Source organism: Copidosoma floridanum, unplaced genomic scaffold (assembly GCF_036245765.1).
Source record: "Copidosoma floridanum isolate Cflo_tuat_1 unplaced genomic scaffold, Cflo_Japanese_pri ptg000028l, whole genome shotgun sequence".
NCBI lineage: Eukaryota > Metazoa > Arthropoda > Insecta > Hymenoptera > Encyrtidae > Copidosoma > Copidosoma floridanum.
In genome coordinates this window covers 6,352,501-6,375,667 of record NW_028321905.1, presented here as the reverse complement: position 1 = coordinate 6,375,667, position 23,167 = coordinate 6,352,501, and the positions used below count along the sequence as shown (strand labels likewise).

Below are 23,167 nucleotides of genomic sequence, written 5' to 3'. Positions count from 1 at the left end.
TAATAGTGATAGATATCACCAATCTAGGACTAAGCGGTTAGAACGTTTGATAGATCTAGACGCACTTGTAGGCAGCAAAATAGCTCAAGCCAAGAGACTAATAAGACGGCTTTACCACAAGTTTGACCTTGAAGAAGACGAATTGACGTCAACCAACATAGAAACTCACCGTATATCTATAATTAACGACACACCGGTAGTTACAAAGCAATATATGCTACCTTACGCGCTAAAGGCCGACGTCGCATGCCAAGTGCAAGAGCTACTTGAAAATGGCATAGTGTGACGATCTTGATTAGGTAGCAGTACTGTCCTATAAATCGTACCTTAAAAGAGCACTGACAATGCCTAATTGAGAGTCCTTGGCCTGAGACCACTTTATAAAAAATCTTCACCGATGAACTTCCCTCTGCCTATGATCAAGTTAAAAACTCTAAATACTATACAGTGATCAATTGTAAGTCAGGCTTTCATCAAATCCTCCTGCACCTTGAAGACCCCCTCTAATGAATATTACGAGCTTGTCAAGATGCTTTTTAGCTTATATAACGCAGCAGTGCAGTACAAAGCCGCTAGGACAAGAACTCTTGACGGATTAATCGGTAAAGTTGTATTCGTATACATGGACGATATAGTTATCAATGCGAAAACGTGAGGCAGTTTTCAGGATTTGCAGAATATTACAGACGATTTATTTTGAATTTTGCGAGAAAAGTCAAGCAACTAAGCAATCTCCTTCAAGACTACGAGAGCTGTCATCGGAATGACGAAGAAGAAAGCGCTTTCCAAGAATTCAAGGACGCTTTTTGTTATGCCCCTCTCTAGCAATTTTCAGACTTACATCAGCCGTTTATAATAGCATGAAATGCGTCTGATGATGGTATAGTTCGTATTTTTTTCCAAGGGAAGCTTGGCAGCACCTTGGCAGCAACTGACTAATCACTTACACCTCATGTTATTTATGAAGCCCAGAACTCCGATATGAAATTTACATAAAGAGAGCTTTAGTGGTACAATATTTGGTGTAGACCTTCCATCCTTATGCATACAGCCAGGAATTTATGTAATTGGCCAAGAAACGAGAGGAAACAGACGGGAACAATAGGAAAGAAGAACGCGAGAATACGAGATCAGTGAGAGAGAGAGAGAGAGAGAGAGAGAGAGAGAAAAAGAGAGAGAGAGTAGGAGCTGAGCTATTCAAAGCCAAGTAACGTAAGTGAGCGAGAGCGTCACGGGAGCCTCAGATAGTTCTTGTTTCAGGATTAACTTCTGGGTATCGGTAACATCTTTGTTTCTTTTCTGTGAAAAGCTTGATTTGTCTTGATAAAGAGCGAGAAGATAATCGAGCAAAGTAATAAAATAACGTGTTTGGAGTGTGTGTGAGAGAGAGAGAGAATAAGTACATCAGTACCTCCAATTGCGCGGGGGATACAGGAAGTATCTGAAAAACAAACCTGATCTCCATCTACGTAATCTTGAGCAGCGGCTGGCCAATATCCTAGATGTCCTTTAACGGCTTTTAGAAGAGCTTGAAATATGGAGTTGGGAAAGGAGCCGACTGGAGAGAGATTGAGCGGTTACGAGGCATCCACCCCCCACTCTGGTCTAAGCCCGAGGCCCTTTTTTTTGACCTTATCAATACTTCCAGTAAATTGAAATCATTCTATTATGTTTATTTAACCAGATGCAAGCCCCCCTTTTTGGATAGACCCAGTAGGAAAAAGTGTAAAGAGTGAGTCGTCGATCAGAGACGTGTGAAAGGGAATCATATCGGTATGTTAGTCACACTGAGGGGAAGTAAAAATACTCGTAACAAACTAAAGATAAAAATGAGTTCATACTGACAATGCAGAATCAACTCTTAAAGTCTTGGCAATCAGGGGAGAAATTTCCTGCGTTATCTAATGCAAAAAGTGGCCCAAAATTAAAAAATTAGAAACGTAAAAACCACAACATTTCACTTATAGTCCAATGAATTGCTAGAAAGATAGCACAACGCTCTTAGTCGATTCCTCAAATAATACGCAGACAGTGATGATAACTGGGGCGAATGGGTAGAGATGTCTATCCCCGATTATAATACTTTCATCCAAGAGAATACCATGCATATAGCTTACAAAGTTATGTTTGGAAGATTAACTAGATTCTTATTGTCCACCTTACTGAGAGAAGATGATTACCTCCCTACGTATAACGATTATCTTGTTAATTGACTCACTAACCTAGCTAGTAAAACAACAGAAGCTTTAAAAAATTTAGTAAATTTGAAACTTAAATCTGAAGAATATTATAATACAAGTGTAAGTAAAGAGTATTGAAAGTAAATGGTATCTTTTTAGTAAAGAAAGTCAAAAAGGGTCAATTTGGAGACCTTTTTTCTGGTCCCCATGATTAAGTATTAAGAATTAAAAGAATCAAATAGACAAAGTGTAAAAATTTTTTTAGGTAACAAATGTAAAATAGAGCATACAATTAGGTAATGACTGTTTAAAATAAACTCTAAGCCTAATAAGCCTTACGAATCTGATAATAAAAGCTCTGAGTGAGCGGGTTAGTTAATATGGTGAGGCTCACCTTGAAACATACCAACACATCCCATTTTCACCTTTTTCTTCTTTTACAACAAATCTTTCTTATATGTAGCCCTTCCCTCCGTTTATTACAGACCAAAAAGATGAAGCTGCTCTGTATATTAATATCTCTGATCGCTCCAGTAGTACTAGACCTGGTAGGATATGGTTGCGGGGAGCAAATTGTGAATTCCATCATCCTACAACTGTTGGAAGTTCACCCTTCAGTTAAGTCAACAAAACGTTATATACAGCTATTACAACTGAACAACTACGCACAGACACACATCATTCAACGTAAAGTAGTAATTCAACGCCATATTCGTTACTGAGGTATGCACTCAAATTTTCAAATCCAGAGAAATGTTATTTACTGTGGCTAAGAAAAAAACAGACCACATGTGTGGCTACAGTATTATTTGGACTAAACGATCCTAACTCCTTATCTTTGAGACATAAAAAAAGACAGACTCTTATATCAAAGGGGGCTAAAAAACCCAAAAAATATAGATCTTTTTGCATGCATAAATTCAAAATTTGTTGATGCTGAAAGACACGTAAGTAGACAGGTTAACTCATTGTACCAGGATATCATGGTGCAATGCTGTCGAGTTAAGCACATAATACTAGAGAATGCTTCTGGATAAATAGATCCAGATCCCAAATTTTCAAATATTACTCTTTTCTAATCCTTTTTAATGGATCCTAGTCCTTTCATAATCTTAGCTATACTGCTTACAAGGGATTCTCTATACTAAACTCCTCTTACTTTAAGGAGAAGATTTCACTTTCAGTCATAGTTTCTTCTTTGACTGTGATCTCTGCCTCTTCTGGCTTGAAATCAGTCCTTATCTTTCTTAAGACCTTCACAAAGTGCTGCCCTTCTTCGACCCTTACAAGAATTTACTCCTTCTTTTTTCTGCCATTATCTTGTTTGTCACTGCCACTACTTTTAACTGTTATCTTGAGGATAAGCTCTTGATTTATCCAGATTTTTTTTTTTTACAAGAGGATTAGGGGTCTTCTTCAATGCTTCCGTAATTCTGTTCTGTTCTGCTTGCCTGCCATTACGATTTTTAAAAATCTAGATCGAAGAGAATGTGTCATTCTCTTTTTTTTCTGATTTGTTTGTCTTTTTTAACAGATTATCATCGGTTTGGTATAGGAGATCTTTCATCTTTTCCATTGTTTCTTTCCGGCTAATTTTAACTCATTCGTAAGGTTTGATGCTACTTTCACGCCTTTTTTGATTGGCACCGCTGTTTCCACAAACGTAAAGTTTGCTGCTTCCATCATATTTTTAATCATTTTTTTAAGTTCTATAAATACAAGGTCATCCTCTGTCTAGTTTATGAAAAGCTCTGTTTTTCAATTGCTGGTATATTCCAGATCTATCTCAGTATTTATAGTTGTCTTCTTACTTTTATGCTGGATGCCTTTGTGGCCTCCCCCAGAATCTGTGAGACCAACACCAATTATTTAAAGTTTTACCAGGTTATAACTGGCATCGAATTTTCTCTACGAAGTTGCCGCCTGGGTTACTATGATTTTATTAGCGTCACTCATAATGGATTTTTTAAGGACATTTTCTTCTTGGCGTTTTGATCCACAAAAACTATCTTATTTCATTCCATCCACCTGTAAACACAAGCTTGAACCACCACAGCACCACGGAACCATACACTCGCACAAAGCTTACATGTATCTGCCACCTAGAAAACGTGCCCCATAGGCTGACTGGATCCGCCCAAAGATTATTATTATTTTTGTTGTTTTTTTTTCATGTGAGATCGTCCAGAATGCCTTGACGCACTATAGAAGGAGATATAAATCATTTTTCTGTGTAAGACTCGTAGTCTGCCAAAGGACGTTGGTCTCCACTTTGATAGTTAAAGCGAGGAAGACTAAATACTCACATAACTGGCAAGATCTATCGCCTGAAACACACAGCTCAGGATCCACTTTTATAGAAAACTTCAAGCTACGGCCATGGAGTGTTAACCATTGACGTGGCCTCCCATCTTAGTGTCATCACTGTCATAATGCTGCTTTTCTTTTATTCTCTCTCGTTATCTGCTGTTTTCTGGAAACATCAATTTCTGTTGCTTTTCTTTGCTGATGAGTTAAGTAAGTCAGCGCAGCTTGGGTCTGCAATGGTCATTTCGCTTTTGTCCTCTTGAACTTTTAGGCCTTATAGGCACCTAACTCTTAGCTTCTTATATCGTCTTCCTAAATTCTGAGTAGCTGTCGCTACCTGCTCCGTGTTTGGCATCTTCTGTTCCGCAAGCAAACCATTGGGCCTCCTCCTTTTCATCTTTTTTGTAGTAGTTGTCACTGCCACATTAGACGCATAGCTTCAACTGGTCCTTATTATCACAGTTTTAGGCTATATTTTCTTGTCCTACACACCAGACCTAGACACCATCCCTTTACTTCGCAGCGTTTAAAGCCTATTAACAAGCTTTTTTATTTTTTCTATAGTTCCGGAATCGGTCTCTCTAGCGTTTAGTCTTTTTATTTGGTCTTTATGACCTTGATTGTTGTGAATTGCCAAATAAAATACAGCGCTTCCTTTTTTGTCCAATAAATACACTAGCTAGAGTGTAAGCCAGAGTAGCATCCCTTTTCATTTCCAGAAATAGATGCCACTTGCGTGTGCCAGCCAAGAGTAACCACTCTCTTTTAGTCTCGAAGGAACTACCCTGGCAGTGTGTGAAAAAGTGTTACATAATAGGTGTATGTATAGTGCATGCTTATTGCAGCTTACCACGAGTGCCTCAGAGGCAGGCCGATAGGCACGCAAATCCCCAGCCAGCTTGGTAGCCCAAGCCACCATGAAATCTTCTCAGTGCTAGTAGGCCAACGATATTCAGCCCATAACGTCTTTATAAACAAGACATACAGCCTTATTAGATGTGGTGACCTGGCAGTACCCAGGCTTCATTGTCTGGCTTGACCGTTCTACCAAAAACTCTACGACGTAAAGGAACGATGTCCATGGTCAGCGATGAATAACAGTCCGTGAATGTTAGTGTAGTGTAAGTATGGTAAATGCTCAAAAGAGAATATTTCAATCGTCACTTACACTTATCTTATGCAACAAAGTGGATTTTAAACGAGGTTTCCTCCTCAACATTTCGGACAACGGGAACTATTTTATTCCATGCCAATTACCCACGGGCACAAACTCATACCACCACAGTGCCTTAAAACCGTGCGCCCCAAGAAATCTTACCTCAATCGGACACTCGGGGGAAGCACCCCGTTGGCTGAATGCCTCATCCCAAGAAATATTATCGTCATTAATATTATTATTTTTATTATCACTGTCATCAAAATTATTATTAGCGTTTTTATTATTATGACTATTATTATTCTTATAGTAATTTTTACTATTTTCATTACTATTGTTATAAGTATTGTTATTTTTGTTAATAACGTTAATGTTATTATGAATATCATTATTATCATTATTATTATTATCATTATTACTATTATTATTATTACTATTATTATTATTATTATTATTATTATCATTTTTATTGTTAGTATTAATTACTACTACAATAAGTATCATCTCAACTACTACTGTCATTACAATTCACATAAATATTATCGTTATCATGTAACCTTATTGCTTCTCTCATAGATTGGTTTACAAAAATATAAATTTTGATTAAGACTTACTTAGTGGAGCAGTTTTGTATGTGAATGCGAAATATAACAGTATCAGTGTAGAAAATTGCATGTTTTCTTGATACTTCCCAAACTAAAAAAATTTTAATTAAACTTTTTTGTGGTTTTTTATGCAGTTTTCGTCAAATAATAAGCTGTAAGAAAGTAAAAGACATGTTATGATGTCTAAAAACAACGTGCGTTTCTTAAAATATGAAACCATTACTGGCCCTAAAAATTGCCTGTTAAAGACGGTCCGGTTTGCTCAAGTTTGTTTCTCTTCAATAGCTTTACAATTTGGTTAACTGAGTACATACTTTGCTAAAGATATATGATTCCTGGTGAAATTGTAAGAATTGACAGAGTAATGTGAAGGAGTATTGCTTGTGGCTGGGGACTCCAGCCTCGTAACTAACAACTTTGCTTATGACGTCTGCCACCGTATAATTCACTTGGTTTGAATGTGGCCAGCTTCACGTATTTTATAAAAAGAGAACAGAATGTGCTTTCAAATGTTATTTGGGAATGTTAAGAAAAGAAATATTTGCTTGTGAGGTAATTTAACATTAGATAGTAAGAAGGACCTATAAGATTGATGGTGGTTTAGTAACGTAAAGACTTATGACAGCCCCGAAACGGCCAGTAGTGATACCTCCAGTTAAATGCTGATTATACTTCTAGTTAATATGGCAGCCATAACTCTGCAAGAATGTCATCTCTTGCTTGCTAGTAGAAAGGGCCTTTTTTTGCGATCCAGAGTCAAAATTGGCGTAGGTCACTTGCCCATTGCAGATTGTCAGAGCGTCGTCGGTAGTCAGAATACCTAGCTGCACAATCAACGGCTCTGTTCTTGGTGAACTACTAATAAACGACTATGGTTGTAGGCTTTCTGCTCACAAATATTATCACCAGACTCACAGGTTTCTTTAGTTTTATTTTGACACAGCCTAGCGGATTCTACTTAACTTAAGCAGAAGGCTAGCTATTTTTGCAAAACTTCAAATTTATTTGTTGCTATTGTAATTAAATTTTTTCATTAAAAAAACCTATCAAAATCATCTAAGAAGTATCAAAAATCAGTATAAAAATTTTTAGCAAAATTGGTTGAGTAGTTTTTGCGGTATGTAATATGAACGTGCTTTGGTTGTTGGCTTTGTATATAGGTGTACCAACAAAACAAGATGTTTATAAAAAAAAATAATTGCTCAACTTGTCAAAACGTCAAAAAGGTAATGAAATATATTTTGGCAATTTTCATTCTTCTCTTAAATTTTTGTTTGGAGTTATTTATGTAAATTTGTTTAACTGAAAATTCATATCATTGAATAGAAGTATATGCTTGAATTTTTTACTTTCATTGCTACTAAGGAAACAGATAATATTGAAAATAACGTTAAAATAATTTAAATTCAGACTAGGAAGTCAAAAAAGTGTACATTGACGCCTCCGACGAAGAAACGTACTTGACGTCACGTTACAATGCTAATGTAAACAGTGGCTGACCATCCTGTACTTTCTTTGTCAGAGGCGTCGATATGTATGCATAATCATTAAACAAATCTGTCTAATATTCATTATTTTGGTTATATTCATTATAAGTCTTTTTTTTCCTTTTGTTTGATTATGTTTAAGATTTTTTTTTTTGCTTAGAAGTTTATAATTGTCAACAAAAAATTGAAAGTAATTATTGCTGCAAGTATTGAATAATGCTACCATGGTCAGGTTAATACAAAAAATCGTTTAGCAGTCGTAATTTTATGATAAAAAATTTTATCAGTTAATTGAGTTTTACTAGAAATGGTTCGGATTTATAACATATAATGCAAAAATTTTGCAAGAAAAGAAAGCAGTTGAAAATTCAAAACATGACAGTTGAAATTATTATATTAATCCTTGACCTTAAATAAGCTTAGTTTTTCAATAAAAAAAGGTTTTTTTGCATTTTTTAAAACATTTCAGCCACAAAAAGAGTATTCACTTTAAAAAAAAATTACTTAAGGTCACCTTTAAATTATTAAATGAATTTAAAAGAAAAGTATAATGATAATAAATTTTGAATGTTTATCATAAATTAGGAATAATTATTGATTATCAAACTATGAAGTATGTTTTCTACACACACTGAAAACAAAATCAATAAAAGAATAAACCAATAGCTTGCAATTGATAATTTAAATTAACCAGTTTAAGTTTATCATATTAATACCTTCACTTTCAAGATTAAAAGTAAAAAGTTGTGTACATATTTAATATGATAAGCCTTCCAAAACAACATTGATATTGAACAAAAAAAGCATTAAGAATGACAATAAACTTTTTAAATAAAAATGAAAGTGATATCTCACAGCCAAATATCTGTCGTAAGAGCAGCTGAGCCTTGACCCGTAGATAGTATCTCACTTACCACTTGTCTAGTCTCTTTCTGTATTGATTTTAAACGTTACGTGACATTTTTGGAATCAGAAAAACTAGTAGCTTTGGTGCTGGACTGGTATACTTGTGTGCAGTGACACCACTTGAACACGTTGTCGGAGAATATAGATATGTTTGTATATGCGACTTCACATCAGTCAATCGTCTGAGCAATTATTGCGAAAACTTACTACTCTTGCACTGCGTGCAACGTAGCGAAAAACACTTCCGCAAGTTGCTTAGGCCACATTTGGTTACCTAAGTCAGTCTGCAGTTAGACGCGCGTTAAATTCACTGATGATTCGCACGTTGACTTGACATCTGCCGCTCGAGGGTTGCTTCCAGTGTTCTCCTTGATCTTGCTGTTGTCATCGCTGTGTTCGTCTTGAAAATTAGTCAGAGCACTGAATTGGTGCAACGGGTTGTTCAGGCGTTGTGGCTGCTTGAGCTTGGTGACCAAAACCTTCTTTTTTTTTGAGATACCAGGAACTAGGTTAAGGTTTTATGTGTCATTAAGTTTTTTTGTCTCAATTGAACGCTTTGGGGGTACCATTTTGCCCATGCTTCCTTGCTTTCTCTGTATAATTACTCTCTATCTCGTGTGAGCTCAAATTCCAGCACCATTTGTAAGTGACAGTGGTAGGAGCACGAGGGTACAAATAAAATGCAAGAAAAAAAACAAGAAATGTCCATATGTGTTTGTATTCCATTTGTTTAAAATTAACTTTTCCAAATGGACGTCCACTCTCATGTGCTTCGAAGACAGATCAAAAGCAGCTTAATTTAGCACTTTGAGCGATCGTAAGTGGTCCGTTCTTCACTCTTTGCTCTAATCTTATACGAATTCTCACTTTACTCTCTACTCTTCTGTTTCTGTTAACGACCAGCAAAGTATACATCAAATATTTGTGGATATATTTAAATAAATTTCTTACATTTTTTATGTTTAACAAATGCTTGACTGCAGCCAGCCTTGTACCTTAGCGTACCCTTAGACAGGATCACCAGGGCAAAGCACTCGTGTAACTCGACCCTTACCATCAAGCTAGTACAGTGCAAGATCTTATAATAGCAACAGAAAAACGACTCCATTCTCATAGCAAGCAGGTACTATGTTACTGCACCTTGATCTCTGATTGCATTTAGTCTGTCCCAAGACCAGTCAACCGTCAACTCTTTGTACACAACTTTTACCTCATGCACTAAATGTATATTGACATGTTTAATCACAGCATCATAATTTTCTTTGCTGCTTTTGTTGTATAAATAACAAAGAGAAGAATCAAGGAAAAAATAAACTAATGCTAGGCTTTTTCAGAGCAAATTTGATTATTAAAAGAAAATTAAGACAATATTAAAATCCAGATCTCTATTCAATCGACACAAAGAAAGGAAGTGTCAGAAACTTAGAGGGAGATCTTTGTGCTACTCAATTAATAAGTTGGAGTCGTCATCTGGTGGTGAAAGTGCTCAGTATAGTATGTGTGTATGTGTGTGTACGTTTCTACGTGTGTATGTGGGTGTGCGTGGACAAGCATGGTTGTATCAGCTGCATTTTGCTCACTCTCACTCCTATATTGTGTGCTTTATACTAAAAACTACTGTGCAAAAAAAAAACTAAGGCCAACCAGCGTTAGCAAAATAATTTATAGACATATATTAATAATTTTGTATAAAACTAAATTTTTGTTTCTAATTCCGTGTCTGCCCTTTGCATTTCCCATTCTACTTACGAAATTTCGAAACTCCCTCATAAATACTGTAAATTTAAGAGAAACAGTATTCAAGAACTATTATTTCATACTTTAAGGTGTTACTAGATAATCTATGTGATTTTTTTTTTAAATGTTTTAATTCCTCCTTTTTTTCAATTTGCTTTCTATACTTTTTTTTTTTATTTTTTACTTATTATTATCCAAATTTAGTAGCAAGTAATCTCAACTAAACGTAGAAGAACTTTTTTAATATCATTAGTTCTCTTTTTTACATGCTACACAAGATATGGCATATCTTCTTCGACAAAACGTTATGGCCTAGAAGAATAAGGTCTGTAAGTAATTACAATACAAAAACATTTTTGTAAGAAGTAAGAAAAAAAGAATAAAACGCTGTTGTCAAACTGAATACCAAATATTGTTATTAAGTCCATAGTCACGTACAGTTAGAAAAGCACAGATCTGTTCGTATAGATTATAAGCAAACAGTCAGTCATAGTCACGATATATACGGTAACCTCTATAGTAAAAAATGCACTAATGTATTAATGGAAAAATAAGGCAATACAACAGTTAAAACTTTTTTTCACTTTTAAATAAATAGGTTCTCTACTTGTGTTCTCTATTCAGGTTGGGATTACCTTGAATAGCTAATTGTCGTCCTCCTTTTGGTATATTTTTTATTTTCCTAAGGAAAATTGTTACCATCCAAGATATTATTTTCTTAATTATTAATTAGTGAAATAACAACTATTTATTAAATTCAATCGATTTACATAAATTTAATTTTTAAAGCGCAGCTCCAATTTCAAACTTTGTGCTGTAATATTTTGTGCTGTAATTTGTGATAGTACCGCCTACCACTTGCTAGGTAGTAACTACTAGTTTTTAGTAAGCATCGCATGTAAAAAGTAGTTTATAGTGTATAAAAAGGGCTGCGCGACTTCTCAAAATCATCCTCCTGGATCACCCAATCCAAACCTATGCCAGGTTCTCACTTAACGATACCTGCACTACGGCAGTGGCTTAAGCGATAAATAATTGCAATAAACACTTATGTTTGAAACCATGCAAAAAGCTTGGTGCGTTGACTCTTACTTCACTCACTCTTGCCATCGTTGCCTGTATAACTTAGCATTATTGTCCAATCACTGCGGAGACTAGACAAATACTTGGGTGAAGAACTTTCCCCGACGGCTGCGGGTCTCTGCCTAACCAACCACCAGCGGCACCCAACCCCAGTGGTAATAAGGTATTCCAGTGGAAGTGAACTACCCCTCTACGCCGAGAGTCTCTAGTACAGGTTGCTTACTGCTGCTCGATCCCGACTGCTAGTCGATACCCTCGAAGACGACTCTGGCCACCCTCAACTCTTTCTCTCTGTTTAAAGCAACCTACCATCCGAATAGACCAGTTTTAATCATTAATCGGCCAAATTGTAAGAACTGGCCAGCTGAAAAGTAGGCGCCTTTGAACACAGAGGGAGAGTTGAGGGTGTCCGGAGTCTTCTTCAAGGGTATCGATCAACAGATGGGATCAAGCAGCAGTAAGAACCCTGTGCTAGAGTCCTTAGGCGTGGAGAGGTAGTGCACTTCTGCTTGAATTCCTTTTTACCACGAAAGTCAGGTGCCACTGGTGGTTGGTTGGGCAGTGACTCGTAGGAGTCGAGAAAAGTCCATCGCCAGTATATTTGTCTGGTCCCTGCAGCGGTTGGATAACACTGCCACATAATGCTGACAATGATGGTAAGAGTGGATTAAGTTACAGTTGATTCACAGAGCTTTCTGCGTGGTTTTATACATAAGTATTTGTTGCAATTAACTATCGCTCTGGCTACTACTGTAGTGCAGGTCTCGTTAAGCGAAAACCTTGCATAGGCTTAAATCGGGTTATCTGGGAGAATGATCTTAAGAAGTCGCGCAGCCTTTTTTATAAACTACTAGCGGCCCCCCGTCTCGGCTTCGCCCGAGACTCACTAAATGGAACACCGTAGTGAGTTGACATGTAATGTAAAACGTTTTCAGAGAAAAATTATACTTCTATTTCTGACATTTCTCACAACAAAAATCTTCTTATTCAAAATATTTTGGTTTGGAATCCATACAGTTTATTTGGCCAGCAATAAGCTGTAAAAATTAAAAGAAATAACAATTCTTCTGAAAAGTACCGTGCGTTCCTTATGCCATAAAATAATCATTGGCCATAAGGGGCCGTTGATCGCAACGAAAATACAAATACATATACTACCTATTTAAAAATCTGAAAGATTCAAGAAATTACTATGACGGTTATAGTAAAAAACTTGTTTCTCACTTAATAAATTCTTTCGTCATTTTATTGATGCCTAAAATTATATTCATAAGATGCATTTGCAGTTTTCCTTCTAATTCGACTTCTTGTGATTTTTAGCATAGTTGAGACTCTTGTGAGCCCTAAAGGTTTTTTTTTAACTTTATTAGGTTGTAATATATTTGTTGGCAACGTAGTCTGACGTCTGATGAACTTGAAAAGGACTGGTGAGCTTCTCAAGTAAAGTCTTTTTTGACTGAAGTTTCCAGCAAACGTGACTACCTGGATACATCAGGGTTTGAAGCTTTGGAGCTAGTTGTAGAGCTCTTTCCCAACGTTTCCTGGTACAACGTCGAAGACGGTGTCTAAAACACGTTTTTTTAGACTCAGTTGTTTTGGTGATCTAAAGTGGAAAGGTTGGTTCGTGGTAATGCTTGCTCGTTGGTAACTGTCCCGTTGGCTCATGCTTATTATTTTTTCTTCATAGCTGTTAGGTTTTCCCAGTGCAGACCGTGGAGAGGATCGGTGATTCCTGGTTGAATGCTTAAAGTTGAGAGGGTAATGTGGCGCCGTCGGTCACCGGGGTTCCCAGCCTTGCTACGAACAGTGAATGACTGACTTGGTTTAATAGTGGCCGGCTTTACATAGTCTTTAAGCTTATGTGACCCTTAAAAGAACCAATGAGATTGATGGTTAAGTAGGAAACGTAAATACTTATAATGGCCATTGTAGCTATTTTTTATTATTATTCTTGATGATGAAGAGCTTGCTGCGGGTAGCTTGGCACTTATCCTTTGAGTCTCTGTGTACGGAGACCATACAGGAAGGGAAGTACGCCACTGACCAAAGAATATCTCATCTTCAGGTCATTTCCCAGATAACCAACCATTCATCAGTAGTCAGAAAATTGGGCCTGGAATTTACCTTCTCTGTAGATTTGCCGTTGGGATAACCACTAAGAAGGCTGTGCTTCCCGTACTCTTCAGGGCTATCTTCCCTGGCTCGCATTTGAAGTAGAAAATTCTGACGGCACCAGGTTGGATGTTTGGACGGCCACTAAACTCGGAAGTACTGGAGCACGTTGTGCTCTGGCTAGAAACATTTTCTGGTATTCCACCGGAGACGTTGACATTCCGAACCTCTGTTTTTCCGTGGCACTCGTTTATTTTGGGGATCCGGGGATTGATTTCGCTTACCCATGAAAGAAGAGTATCATCGGTAGCCAGAATGCCCAGGTGCACGACGAACTCCTCTGTTCTTGGTGTAGTGCCGATAATCGACTGCGATGATTGTCTACTCAATGAGGCGTCTTATAACCACTCTTCACTATCTTTGGTTGTGTGTAGCTTCAATTTTACCTCGGCGCCACCTAGCGAATCCTACTGAACTTAAGCGCAAAGTTAGCTTATTTTAGCAAAACTTTGAGCTTATTGATCGCTATTGTTATTAACTTAAAAACAAGTAGCACTCCGGGAGTGCAGGCAGAAGTGAAAACTTGAACTTATGGCGCGTTGGGCACGTTTTTGAGAAAGCATTTTTAGGTGCGCTCGCGACATGAGAAATTGTACATAAAAAAATAAAGATAAAAAACTCTCAATCTCGTCTGTCGCGAGGGCACGAACGAATGCCCATGCAAAGACTGCGTATCAGCGTTGGTCTGAGCATTATTCCATGCTCACAGTTCATGCTTGATCGCACATAGCGCCGCTGACTGGATCCCACCGAGAACTACTTCGTGTGAGAATTTGAATTTAAAATCGTATGATTTTTTCAACAGACAGTAGGCGCGGAAATTCAAATTTGAAAGAATTCTTGGTGTACTATTTATGTATGTAATCATGTGGCGTCTCACATCTCTCGCGCTTCAGGCTCTACTCGCCAGGTGGCCAAGCCCCTGATATTCGCTCCCGTCAAGCGGCGAAATTCTCGCACGATTCATATATAAGCGCGATAGAGTCACTCTGAGCCCACACCTCTTCTGTGTCTAAGGCAGGGAGCACGTCATCAGCCTTACTGATGAGTACTGGCGTGCTCTCGGGACGAAACACCTTTTGTCTCTCTTATAGACAACCTCTTGATCTCTATAATCATACAACATTATCCAATATTTTTAGGCATTAATTAGCCAATACATACAAAGATTTCTGTCGAATTTGAATTTCTGCACCTACTGTCTGCTGAAAAAATCATACGATTTTGAATTTGAATTCTCGCGCCAAGTAGTTCGCGGTGAGATCCAGGCAGTGGTGCTATGTGCGATCAAGCATGAACTGTGAGCGTGGAATAATGCTCAGACCAAGAGACCAACACTACTGCGTATAGCATGCAGCGCTCTCGCATACCTATACACTCTGAGTATACATATAGGTATGTAATCTCGTCTGTCGCGAGAGCACGAACGAATGCCCATGCAAAAAGCGCGTATAGTATACACATATATTATAAGAATACACGCGGAGTATATCTGTGTAAAATCTTGTCTGTCGCAAGAACGGCGGAAAATGCTCACCCACAAAAGTGCCCAACGTGCCATAAGAAGTTTTCACTTCAAAAAAAAAAAACTATGCGAAGACCATCTCGGAATCATGAAGAATCAGTATGCAATATTTCAGCAAGTTTGGTTCAGTAGTCTTCGCGGTTAGTGATTGCAACGGTCTTAGCGACTTCGCTTTATATATTTGTAAGATAAGCTACTTTCTTACTTCTGATGTTTACCAGAAACTAGTAGTTGCTACCTATCAAGCAGTAGGCGGTACTATCAAGCATAAAATTTGAAGTTGGAACTTCGTGCAAAATTGAAGTACCAAAATGTAAAACGATTTAATTTAATGAATAGTTGTTATTTTTATAATAATTGAATAATAAAATAATACCCTAAACGGTCACAAAATCTGTAAGGCATTATCCCTAAATTGCGCTTACGTACTACTATTAAATTGAATGAGTCTTAGACTTGGTATTGTTGACATTAATTTAACAATAATATCATAGATTTTCTAATTATCATCTATGTCTTATAATCTTTAATAGATGTCTAATAATTTTTTACACCAGTTTATTTCTTTACAGTAACGTTTATTTTAAAAAAAGCTATGATTTTTGAAAGTTTGTGTGGCTTTCGGTTCAAATTTTCTTAAATTGTTAAGAAAATCATCAATTTGTCACATATAATAAAAGTGAAATTAAAGTGTAAAATTTTTGTGTTCACTAAACATGTCTTAGATGCTTTTTTGAAACCTGTTTTGTACAATTTACAAAATATTTTTTTTTTGAAGTGTTTGAATAACTTGTCTGTTCACAAACCAGAGTCACCTTATATTGAATTTTGCGTACTCAAGTAAGGTTTACGAAAATTTCACTTGTTAACTTATTTATTATAACGTGCTATAAGCTTATACATTTTAGTCAAACACCTTTTCGATTTATCTGTTAATATATAAAATATTTTTTTATTAAATTTAAGATACTTCGAGTGACCTTAAGCAAATTAGGATCTTAAATATAATATACCATAGATTTTATAGTTGTTACTATAAACTTATGTTACCCTCTTTATAATTAACTTGCTGATTCATAAGAATTAAGTTTTTCATGTTGAATTTCATCTACTTTAAATTTCTCATGCAATCACAAACATTAGGTATTCCTATTTTTAGTGTAGCTACATACATAAATTATTATCTTTTATTACATTTCCTTGTATCTTATATATATATATAAATATGTAAGCACTGCCCTCATACGTTGTTGTCATAACATCAACTATCATTATGTTATTACTCTCACTATTCACTGTTCCGTATGCATTTTGTAGTATTTTATGAAGTTTTTTAATTTCTGACTGTCACACAAAGTTTGTTATTTGGAATCTTAAGATCATTTACATTCCAGGCTACGTCCTTATAAATAACGGTCTAAGGTGTTGGAACAGTTTTAGTTCAGACTCTCAAAAGCAATTTTTTTTTTAAGATAACTCTGATTTTTTAGTTTCATAATTCTGAATTCGTGAATTTTTCTATAATTATTTTCTTTCTTGGAACTGAGTTAATGGTAATCATATTGTATTAAAATTAGTTAATGAATTTTTACCTCTCTCTGTAATCTAGAATGTAAGTACCACCACTCTATTGAGCTTTTTTTATTAAATTTTTTTATCATGGTTATGTAAAGCTGATTGTTCATTAAACATGAACTTTGCATGACAGCAAGAAATAAATCATAGTAGGTGAAAACTTAGGTATACTAACTTGCAAGGCTAACGCTTCTTAATCTGTAATGTTATAAGTAATCTTTAGTTTTATGCAAGAATATATAGCTTTCTTTAGCCATACAACTTCTTGTAAAACAATTGTTGCCATAATGTCTTTCATTCCGACATTATAACTTGTCTTACTCTTTTCAATGGATTTTTTCAATTAGGTCACTGAGTATAACTTAATAGAAAATTCTTTCCTAACATGCACTTCTATTGTATCTTACAAAATGATTTAAATTATTTGTTCAAACTTGGTGATGACTTCAGACACTGTTTCAAAACTCTTAGTATTAAACAAATGTGAAGTGCTGGTTTCTTATTTTTAACTTTTATTTTAGCAGGTAACACATAGTTCTCATACAATTTCACAGAAATTTTCTTGTGCAGCTATCCACAGTTAACGTAAATATTTGTTTACATAGAACAATGACAAGATCCTAAGGTTTTCTTTTCGATTGAAAACTGACAGCTGTTATTAGCTCTGTTACACAAGATTTCGTTACGAATGCTGACAAAAGGGCAACTCATAAGCTATGTGGCAAGTGCCAAAAAAGCAAAGTTTTTTACAAAATGACAACACCCTGCAGTTTCCTAGTGGATTCTATTTTATGTTTAAAGAGTAATAACTTGCACATAGCCATTTTTTCTAGGTAAGCTTTGCTCTGCAGTAATTCTAACATAACTAATTATAGCAAAGAGATTATTGATTATTTTTTATCTTTTACTTTGTAACAAGGCTGCCTTCTATTGAGTCAGGGCTGACAGCTTTGCGTGAGTATTTTAATTAAAGTACGCATCTATGTCTAAGAAAAGGCAGCATTTAATACTGTATTTATTCGTTTATTATAGTGAGAGAATACTCAAAGAAAGCAGTGAAACATTAATACATCTTTAATAGTAGATGAGTATTAGAACTATAGCAGCATTTTTCTTTACTTAGTTATAATTAGTGCTTATAAATATATGCCGTACCTGGGTACTCGGTAACTGCAACAAACTTAACATGAAACATTACATTACTAATAGGATGATTACAAACTTAGTAAATTGTGTCGTGGATGTTGGATGGTACAAAACCGAACGTTTACCTTAGATTCATCTTTAGAGGAGAATCAGGAAAGTATCTACAAGAAAAAGAGAGGGAAAGGAACATGAGATCTGTTACTATCACCGTTTAAAGATCTGGTGCTCCTGGTAGTCTTGTCAACTATACTAGGAATCTAAAGATTTCCAGATAAATTGTATGGTAGCCTTCGTGCTGGTTTTTATTGAGTCTGTATACGTGACCACTCAAAAAAGTACAAAAATCAGAGCACCACGAAGAGCAGTTTGAGGTTACTATGTTATTTGCCAGCATTCATGGCGCATGTATGTACAAATGCACGATAGTAAAGAGTCTGCCTCAGAAGGGGCCAATAACTTGCTAGTTGGGATGCCACCGGTTATCGTTCTGTATAGCACATCACTGACCTCTGATTTTTTATTTCTCATCCAGGAAATAATTACCGCATTTTCATGGTAAAAAGTATAGCAGACTCAACAGCATTTTTTATCTACAAAAAAACTGTCGTATAAACAGTAGTGCATATTCGTTGAGTACCACGTTACAGTTACTTTGACGGTAAATACTTATGTTACATTTTATTTCGTGTACATACAATATGCCATTCAGAAATAAATTTTTTTACTAAATTTTGCAAGTTTGCTTGTTTAGTGTTAATAAAACTAGACTTTAATAACTTTAGAAAACGAGGCATACCTGAGGCCAACCTACCAGTTATGATTAAAACTTAAATATTTTATTAGTACGTAAGAAAATATTAATATCAAAGTACACAGACTATTCATACTCTTATAAACATTGTATCTATGAGCAGTAGTAAAAGATAAACAACAACAAATTTAGATAAGCTCTATGGTTCCAATATACTAGTTGTATTTACCATATACTGCAACAAATATACCACCGATGACTGCACCACAACCACGACCTAAGCCATGGTGTAACCCTTGAAGCACACCCTGTGCACTAGAGCGCAAAGGAGTTGGAGTGTTGTGGGCAATGTAGCTGCAACAAGCTGCCCAAACCGCAGCATGAGTGATGCCTTGAATAAATTCAAATGGCAAAACCCACCAAGGATTTTGCAACCATGATATATACAGAAATCGTAAAACATTGCCTCCCAAACCTAGACACAAAACCTAACAAACAAAAAATTAATTAATTCTCAATAGATTCAAACAGGAATTTATTCCTAAAAAATATACCTTGACATGTCCAATTTGACGTATAAGCTTAAAGCTGAAAAAATATGCAAAAATTTCTGAGACATGATTGATAACTGAAGCTACTCCAAAAAGAGTCGGAGTCCCACCGTAGTCCTGAAGATGCCAAAATAAAAATGTAAAAATGAGACCAATTCCAAAACCCATGAACCAGGCAACAAACAAAAATGATGCACATTTTAAATCTTGAAACTGTTTAAAAACTGTTATCCATTCTGGTATTTCTCGAGTGGTTTGAGCGAACATTTTTGTCTGGAAAAAACGTCAATTATAATATTAAGGGTAACAGAAATACATCATAAAATCAATAAAAAAATTAGAAATAACTGCACATGTAACAAATACTATTAAATTAAAGAATTTTTCGTAATAACTATTAAACATACTACATTTTTGCTTTTTGTAAAATTAATACGAAAGGTTATTTTTTTTAAGAACCACAATAATAACTTAGAAAAATTATTAAGTTAATTATAAAAAATAAAAGTCATAAGAGATAATACTTTTGAGTTACATTGTATTACACTCTCGCTGTTTTGACGTAAAACATTGTGTCTCAGATTATCTCTGAGTTGGATTGCTAACTGATAACAGCAATGACTAACAATCGGTACGTGTGTATACGGCAAAAAAAATTAGTTTAGTTCTATATCGTATGATATTCAAGTTTTTACATAGTAAGAATCGTACTACTTTGTTTGTGTTACATTGCTAGTCTATCTTATTGCAGCTGCATAAAGAGGTACAGTAACTACCAGAACAATTATTTAATATCTCCCTGTCAAACTAGTTAGTTCAATAAAGAAAAGAAACTTTCAAGGAGAGGATCCCGATATTTTATTAAAACCCTTTATGTAGAGTAAATTGGTTTTATCTTAACGTATTTCTATCCCCTTGATACAATATTAAATCAATTTCAAACTCAATAACAATAACAATCGAAAATGTGTGTATTTTAACAAGTACAAGGCCCATTTTGAAAAAATTCTCATAATTTTCAGTTTAATAATATTATCCATAATAATAATGGTTTTAAGAACGAAGACGATAAAAGGAATCATTAAATAGGCTTAGTAATTTTAAAAGTGAGACTATAAAAATAACAATTATAATAGTGATAAAAAGAAAGATACTAAAAATAACTATAATAATAATAATAGTTTTAATAATAATGATAATAATAGTTTTTATAACAATAATAATAAAAACAATAATAATAACAATGCCTCTACAATACAACACACATAAACGAAAATAATGCTGCTTGAAGCTTGGAACTTGTAAGAAAGCTTTGAATCAAAGCGCATACTACAACGTTGTGTAAACGAGTAAAAAATAGTTACAATATTCTGTTCCAAGCACTCACAATACTTGCACTATCCTAGCATAAAATCACTGACTGACTGTCCTCTAGGCTTAGCCTAGCGCATCGTTTTCTTACAACATAGGGGTTTTAACCAAGTAACTGTATTTGACAATGGTATTCGTCTCATTTATAAAAAGATTTGGTGGTTGAACAATACTTACTTACTACCACTTAGAAGGTTACATGGAAGTACGCGTGTGTCTGGTGGTTATTCTATGAGGAACTTGTCATTAATTAATATCAATATACACTACCCATATATTTTTTACAAAACACTCTTTTACAAAATGACAAATCAGTCTTCTCCGGTAGGATTGAATAAACTTTTATGCTTCATTGCTTTCATCTACCCTGAGTAAGAGGTGACCATTATGGTAACGGCGAGACAGCTGCACTAGTTAATGGCCTTTTTACTACTTTGTTTGAAAAAAAAGACTAGCTCTGCCTTTTAACAGGCAGCAAGAAGTACACAAGATCTTGAAGATCTGGAACAACGAAGACTGATCTGTGTAATCTCTTGTGGAAAAAGCATTGAAGTCCTATGCCGTTGGATATCTAGAAAAAACTAACAAAATCACAGAACAAAAATTAGCTGTAAAAAAAATGAGTTTGCTACTGATAATTTCTACCACTTGGTAAGAAAATTATGCGTTGATGGAGACGTATGCACAAAATATACAGCAGCTGTTAAGAAGACACCAACTACTAATATGATGCTATGGACCAATGATTAGGCACAATTTTGCGGCTTCCAGTGCCAGCGCACTGGCTTTTTTCGTGAGACTGTTCCACTTCTTCAAGCTGGTACCAAAAAAGAAGCTTATAGTTACTTATAGAAGCTGTTCAAGCACTGAAGTGATGGATGCTGGTATTATGTTCATCATAACGACAGTAAATAGCTTACAAAAAAATGATAAAATATTTGGTTTTGGAGAAAATAAACTCATGAACAGAAATGCTAGTATTTTTTAACAGCTGCGTTAGTTCTCAGCAGTTTACATCCATGGTCCCAGCAAGAAATAAGCCCCTTTACAAGGCTAAAGACAAGTATACCTCTGGAACTCATGAAGAGAGACATACTAGAAAATGAGACTACGTGCTGCATAGGCCAAACATCCTCCTTTACCTTACGTCGTCTACACCGTAATACGCGAGGGCTACAAAGTTTTTTCTGATGGGAGCCAGTGCAAAGTACGCAATAAATATAAGAATTTAGTAAAATAATGACTAAAACAGAGAGGTAATATATGTAATAATCTAAATAATAAAGTTGTAGTACATGGGGCTGTCAATTTTTCCCCTCACACTCCCACTCATGCTATCCCATTCTTCATCATTCCACAATGCTCCCTTAATGTTGCCTCTGCCAGCCTTCCCACAGTGCCTCCACAAATAACAAAACTATTTGATAGTTTTCAAGTAGTTTTTAACCCAATACTTATTTTTTTAGTCCGCTCCTTCCACTCCTTTCCACTCCTCAACGTTTTCCCCACTCCTCTACATGTGCCTCGCTAAATTTACTTTTATCTATCACCGTCTCCTCCACATACTCTTCCACTCGTCTTGTTATACAAAACGTCACAAATGTATAAACACAAAACAATTTGTTGATAAATTTTCTTTTATAAAGCAGAATTCCACACCACATAAAAAGTACTGCTATAGCACATTAGGTTTTAAAATTTGTGGAACCTTACACGTGCACTTTTAAACCTTAAACAGTTCAATTATGTTATTTTGTTTTAATGACTGAACTTCTTTGACAAAATTTAAACCATTCACAGATGAGAAAAAAAGTTATGTACACAATAATGTGTAACCACTATAAATATTTCACTAATAGAATGTTATGCCAATTTGTTGCTTTTAAAATAATAACAGAGCTTAGAAACTTTATTACAAATATTTCTGCGTATACAACATTCTTAACTTTTTCGTTATTTTTGAAACCCGTTTGAATTAATATGTTATTTAGATCTTAACATCATAACAAAACTATATTTGACTGATCCTAAGAAAACTTTTTTTTTTTATTTACAAAACAAATCAAATTGTTTTTTGTATAAAATAAAAGACAGAGAAGACATGTTTCCAGAAAGAAAAGTTATCATACGTGTAAAAACTTTATTTCTTAAATTTTCTCCAGTTATAATTTCCCCTTTCTAATGAAAATTAAGTAGCTTGGTTATTTTCAATAGCGTTAAATTATAACAAGCATTAATTATACATCAATTTCTTATAACCGTTAGAACTGTACCTACTTTGAAGTTTGACTTATGTAGAGAAAGACCTATAGCATATTAGCAAAAATTATTACAGAAAAGATTAAACAAATGTTTTCGTCAGTTTTATCTGGTTCTTAATGAGTAGTACCAAAAATACTATAATAAGCATTCGTTGTTGCAGTTATGTAAACCAAAAGTTTGTAATCTAGAAAATAAGTAAATTAATAATTTAGAGTGAGAATATCATTGTTTCATAAACAATTTACATGATTATTAAAAAAACAAAAATGAGTACTGTGGGCTTACTCGACAAAACATTAACGTTTGCCGATCTACTAAATTATATAATTGTATTTCAGGTGATAAAATACATT

General features: G+C 35.1%; 1 protein-coding gene across 1 annotated transcript in view; it reads right to left on the bottom strand.

Moving 5' to 3' along the window:
- The window catches only part of jef (major facilitator superfamily domain-containing protein 6 jef), a 467,956-nt gene that overhangs the window by 164,302 nt on the left and 280,487 nt on the right, over positions 1-23,167 (bottom strand). Inside the window, exons 7-8 of the mRNA XM_089595806.1 lie at positions 19,185-19,454; positions 18,860-19,118 (exon numbers count right to left, since the gene is read on the bottom strand). Of these exons, the coding sequence (XP_089451932.1) occupies positions 18,860-19,118; positions 19,185-19,454 (529 nt within the window). The remainder of the gene's footprint in view (positions 1-18,859; positions 19,119-19,184; positions 19,455-23,167) is intronic.